The sequence below is a fragment of the Cryptomeria japonica genome, chromosome 3 (genome assembly GCF_030272615.1).
Source record: "Cryptomeria japonica chromosome 3, Sugi_1.0, whole genome shotgun sequence".
In the NCBI taxonomy this organism is placed as follows: Eukaryota; Viridiplantae; Streptophyta; class Pinopsida; order Cupressales; family Cupressaceae; genus Cryptomeria; species Cryptomeria japonica.
The window spans coordinates 74,883,562-74,889,437 of NC_081407.1; the positions used below are offsets into that span (position 1 = coordinate 74,883,562).

At 32.7% G+C, this 5,876-nt stretch overlaps 1 protein-coding gene across 1 annotated transcript; it reads left to right on the forward strand.

Annotated features, from left to right (window-relative positions):
• The first annotated feature begins 3,117 nt into the window (after nucleotides 1-3,117).
• Nucleotides 3,118-5,285, forward strand: LOC131032333 (photosystem I reaction center subunit XI, chloroplastic). Its single transcript, XM_057963281.2, has 2 exons — nucleotides 3,118-3,378; nucleotides 4,674-5,285. The coding sequence occupies exons 1-2, from the start codon at nucleotides 3,199-3,201 to the stop codon at nucleotides 5,163-5,165; spliced, it is 672 nt and encodes a 223-aa protein (XP_057819264.1). The 5' UTR covers nucleotides 3,118-3,198; the 3' UTR covers nucleotides 5,166-5,285.
• Nucleotides 5,286-5,876: the final 591 nt, after the last annotated feature.

Genomic DNA, 5,876 nt, shown 5'->3' on the forward strand with positions numbered 1-5,876 from the left:
ATTACAATAAAATCATTTTACAAATAAATTAATGCCCGATGCAATAACCGATTCAACATGTCGGCTTAATGCATTTACAACAATAATAAGTCATCTCCAAAGCGTGCCATGCTGGTCTCAAAAAGATAAACCTGTCGGTGTATAACCTGGACCTATTTGTCGATAACAACAAATATGCAAATACTAATATACCAATAAACAAAACTCCAGGACAAGGTGTCCACACGATGTCTTTGATATAACCAAGTGTTTTCCATGCCCTTCCAAGTGCTGGTGATCATAATATCCTACCTGTGTACCAGATACCAGTGACTGTGCATAAGTCACTTGCTTGCTGGTGAATGTTGTTGATTCTCCAAAGTGCTAGAGTTGATAAGTGTTAGTAGGTGTTGACATCAATGACAAAACCATACTAGAATACCAACATTGAGACAGAGTGTTGGCAGATGATATTAGAATTGTGTGTTGATGTTGGTCGCTTGATGCAAAGTTCAAGGATAGCTTCATTTGTTGGCCATTTGGTGGAATTGAATATGTGTTGCATTGATGTTTTGTCATGGATGCCAACACTAGCTATTTGGATGCTTTACCGACACCCTTCTGGTCCCGGTAGGTTGAGTGGTTTCTGGTTAACTTGGATCCGACATGATCCGATAGGCTCCAATATAGTTTGGTGATGGAATTGGCTTGTTCATGATACTTATACTCATATTTGGTCAGTTCATTTTGGTCTAGTGATTGGATGCTATCCTGCTTGCTTAGAAGATTGGTTTTCTAGTTCCTGCGAGGGTTTCACCGGCATAGATTTTGATGGAGATCTTTGATAAATTGCATAAGTGGTGTTGGTGTAGCTTCTGATGGAGTTTCAGGATGTTGTTGGTGATCATTTTCTAGACTTGGAGGATGGAGATCATTGCTGAAGCATGTGGACCTATACTTGGTCCCGATTAATCTAGGTTATGGACCGACTTTAATCTAGCGTGTGGATAGGACCTATTAATTTATTTATGGGATGTTGTTATGTGTTGATATTATTTGTTTGGTCTAAGGCTGACATGGTTTGTAATTATGTAATCGGTTTATTATCTGGTGGTCGACTTGACTGTTTATGGTCGAGGGTATTGTATAAATAGATGTAAGATATCATGGTTAATGTTAGAGGTCATGGTCAAGGAATGTAATGTGCGAATAATGTAATATCATTCAGGCAGAGGAGTTGGTCAATCATTGGAAATCGAATTGGGTTTATGAAAGAGGATTTAGTCCTCTAGTATTGAGCTTAACCAGAACTGTACTCAGGCATAGGAGATGCTATCTTTTACAGTTCAACACTTCTCCAGATTGTAGTCTAGATTTATATGTAGTTAGTGAGGCTCCTTTTATGATGAGCAGTGTGCTCTAGGCTGCTAGCCTTCCTGCAAGTGTAGGCCCCTCAATTGTAATTCACATACTTACTGCAGAAGTATTATTTGCCTATGGGTAGGCTTCCCATCGTGTTTTTCTTTTTACCGAGTTTTCCACGTGCAAATCTTGGTGTTATGTGGATAGCTTTTATTCTGTATTATTGTTTATTCTTAATTAGTTTATCTATTATTCCGGTATTAATGTTTTGGGTTTCGGTATTAAATTTTAAGTTGCTAATGGTTCCTGTAATCTATGACAATTGATTCAACACCCCCCCCCCCCTCTTAGTTGTCTTCCAGTTATTTGAACTATCTAACACATGATTAGGAGATCCTTCTTTTCAGATCATTTTTCTATAGCTTGCCCTAAGTGTAGTTAGCTTCAAGTTTTGCAAGTCCTCTTTGTATCTTATCTCATGAGCAATTAACCTTGGTGTGCAATTTCGGAGCAGTGAGTTCTCTTTTGTAATCATTTATATTCATAGTGGATTATCTTGTGGGTTGACTATTAGTATGGTTTTTTCCTGTTTGGGTTTTCCGCCTGTAAATCTTGATGTTCATGTGTTGATATGTGTTATTGGTTAATTGTCATGGGTTTTCTCAGTCCTGCCTTTGGTTCAACAATATATTTAAGTGACAAAAGTTTTGAGTATGTTGATTCTAGATCTATTTTTTTTTGGGTAATTTTCAGAGCCTCAGGACTAGGATGCCTAGCACTTCATTCTACATAGAAACCCTCTACTTTCATTCACAGGTGCACCTCTGTATCTTTGTTCCATTTCTGTAGCTTTCAATTGATTTTTGTGTGTCTACAATTCTACTTTATTAGCTCATATTGTCATTTATGCATGCTTATAGACCTAATTACACAACATCTTAATCAATTAATCCATCTTCTATGCAATAAGGGAACAAAACCTAGGTTGTTTAGCTCTCTTTGAGAAGAGTTACACCTTTGGTAACTTTGTATTCCAATGTTTTATTAGAAGAGAGGTTAGTTTTGGTTAATTTACTGGCTAGATTAATCCATCTATTTTCTACCACAAAACAAATACCATGCATGGTTTGGCTATTAAAGCCACATAAAAAAAAAGAAATCAAAGGCACACACAAATAGATAAAAGGATTAATTTGCAATTGCAAATTGATGCATGCATGTGTGCAAAATGAGAAGAATAGGTGGACATATAAAATACACTTTTAAGTGTTGTGAATGAATGTAACACCAATGTGAAATAAGATAAATTTAACCACATATGTATACATCTCCAATAAATTAAAAAGTACAATTCACATGTGCAAAATCTACCTAAACAATTTAATCCTATTCTAAATACAAATAAACAATAAAATATATAAACTAAATATAAAACAAAACATGCATCAATTTGTTAAATTAAACATAAAAAATATTTTAAATTAAAGCATAAGAATAATTCTAAAATTTTATAAACGTTTGAAGTTATGAAACTCTACTAATGAATGAAGAAATTGATCATCAACATTTTAAATCAGACTACATGATCTATCATCAAATTAATCATCAAATTAAAGAACTAATTAGAATGGAGAAATTAACCAAATTCATATATTTCACACTTTAAAAAGATATGTCCAGAGGATAGGGAAAGCAAATGGGAACGAAGTGGAAAAGATAATACATTATCCGATACTCAACCAATAAGAACCACATGTTCTTACTACCTCTTATCTTCTAATCTCCTCCTCCTCCTCCTTCCTGCTTTAACTCACCACTCTCCAAAAGAAAAAGAAAAAAACTCTACTCTGAGCAACAATGGCGACCGCTAACGCCATGTCCCGGGCAGCTGCTCCTCATTCTCTTCTTGCTTCTGCAAACCCTACTCTCAGAAGATGCCACGTCACCTCATTCTTGGGTCAAAATCTCAAAGGCCTCGGCTTCAAGAAGAAACTGTCACCACACTCTCTCACTGTGAAGGCCGTCCAAACTGATAAGGTAAATACATTTTATATGCATTACTATCAAATTTATCTGAATCTGTTTGTGCCCATTTGTTTAAAATTATATATGAAATGTGATTCGAGATGTTGATTTAGGAAAAAGTTTAAATATTCAAATTTAGAGGTCAAATTGTTTATGAAATTTTGAATTTTAAACGAATTTCATTCACTCATTTTGCAAATGTAAACTATAATTATGATGCTATGAAATGAATCTTGACCACTTAAACTCAGTAAACTATCCAGAGGTCAAATTTTGTTTATCAGTACTGAAAGAATTTCTTTCAATCCATTCTTGTAGATTTAATATAAGTTTGCAGCTGCAAGTTAAATGCAAACTATAATCATGATGCTATCAAACTAATGATATTTAAAACTCCGTAAAATATTTAGAAGTCAAATTGTTTATGAAATGTTTAGTATTGAAGGAATTTCTTTCCATCCATTCTTGTAAGTTTGCAAGTGCAAGTTAAGTGTAAATTAGAATTGTGATGCCATCAAATGAATCATGAGGGCTTAAACTCAGTAAAATATCTTAAAGTCAAGTTGTTTATGAAATGTTCAGTATTGAATGAATTTCTTTCCATCCATTCTTGTAGATTTAATATAAATTTATAACTGCAAGTTAAATGCAAACTATAATGGTGATGCCAAATGAATCATGACTCAATCAAATAGAATTCTAAATTAATGTTGTAAATGTTTCTAATACATACTTATATCCAAAAGCTCTTCTCAACACATTACAATTGAGTTTTAAAGAAGTGCATCTATTTTTATGATATAGATCTCAAGCATGAATTCAAATATTGTTTAAGGTACACAGCTGTAGACATTTGTGAGTGTTTGTTTAAAGTTACATATGAAGTCTGATTTGAAATGTTGATGAAGGAAAAAGTTTACAGCTGAATTTAGAGGTCAAATTATTTATAAAATGTTAATTGAAAGAATTTCTTTCGATTGTCAAATGAATCATGATGGCTCAAACTCAGAAAACTATCTAGAGCTAAGTTGTTTATGAAATGTTCAGCATTGAAGGAATTTATTTTAATCTATTTGTGTAGATTTCATATGAGTTTGTGACTGCAAGTTAAATGCAAACCATAATTTTGATGCTGTCAATTGAATCGCCACAACTTAAACTCAATAAAATCGAATTCTATATTGAAGTTATTAATATTTTTAATATTAATAATTATATCCAAAAACTGTTCTCAACATATTATAATAGATCTCAATCATGAATTCAATGATTGTTTAAATTGAAACTCTTACATTTGTGTTGTGAAGCCCACATTTCAAGTGATAGAGCCCCTGAATGGTGACCCCTTCATAGGAAGCTTGGAAACTCCTGTGACTTCTAGCCCCCTGATCGCATGGTACCTGTCTAATCTACCTGCTTATCGCACCTCTGTAAGCCCCCTTCTACGTGGAATAGAGGTGGGTTTAGCTCATGGGTTCTTCCTTGTGGGCCCATTTGTGAAAACTGGGCCTTTGAGAGACACTGAATATGCTGGAGCAGCTGGTTCCCTGGCAGCTGGAGGGCTAGTTATTATATTATCTATTTGTTTGACAATGTATGGTGTGGCTTCATTCAAGGTTGGAGAGCCTCCCTTGGCTCCTAGTCTTACATTGACAGGAAGGAAGAAAGAGGCAGATAAGCTGCAAACTGCTGAAGGCTGGTCTGCTTTTGCTGGGGGATTCTTCTTTGGAGGGATCTCTGGGGTTACTTGGGCTTACATTCTCTTGTATGTTTTGAACTTGCCCTACTTTGTTAAGTAAGACGGATGCTTTCTTCTTCTCTTACAATTATCATCTCATTCTCCCCAATGTTTAAATCATATTTTATGAAATACTCTCTAAATTTCTAGTGCATAATGACATTGTTATTTTCTATGGTTATTCTGTTAGGTCTATAAAGATAATATTTTATTTAAAATTCAAATTTAGTATTAATTTATCATTATTTTTTAAACAATGAAATATATATATATAAATAATGTTTTAAGTACCTATCTTATTTTCAAAGATGTGTGGATGTAAGATTTTATGGTATTTTTACAAAGTGGAGTCATTAATTGAAGATTTTTAATGTTTTGCAAATGTCTCTTTTAGATTATCATGATTATTATTATAATAATTTTTTAAAATTATAAATAATTTTTATTTACATTTAAAATTATTAAGGTATTTGATCATATATTCATTAAAAACCTGTCTATTGATATTATTTGTGAATAAAACAAATTATGTAATTTACTAGACACAAATTTTTTTCTAATAAATAATAGACTTCATAATATAATTTCCTAAACTTATGTGTTAAATTCTCTTAAAGTTTAACTATAATTTAAAAGTGGTTATATTATTTAGGATTCTTTATATTTATCTTCTCCTTGTATTGAGGATATGAATTTTTAAAAATTATGTTCATAGAACAAATTAATAAAAATTAATAGTGAAAAAATTATTTTAACCAATTAATGTTTTATA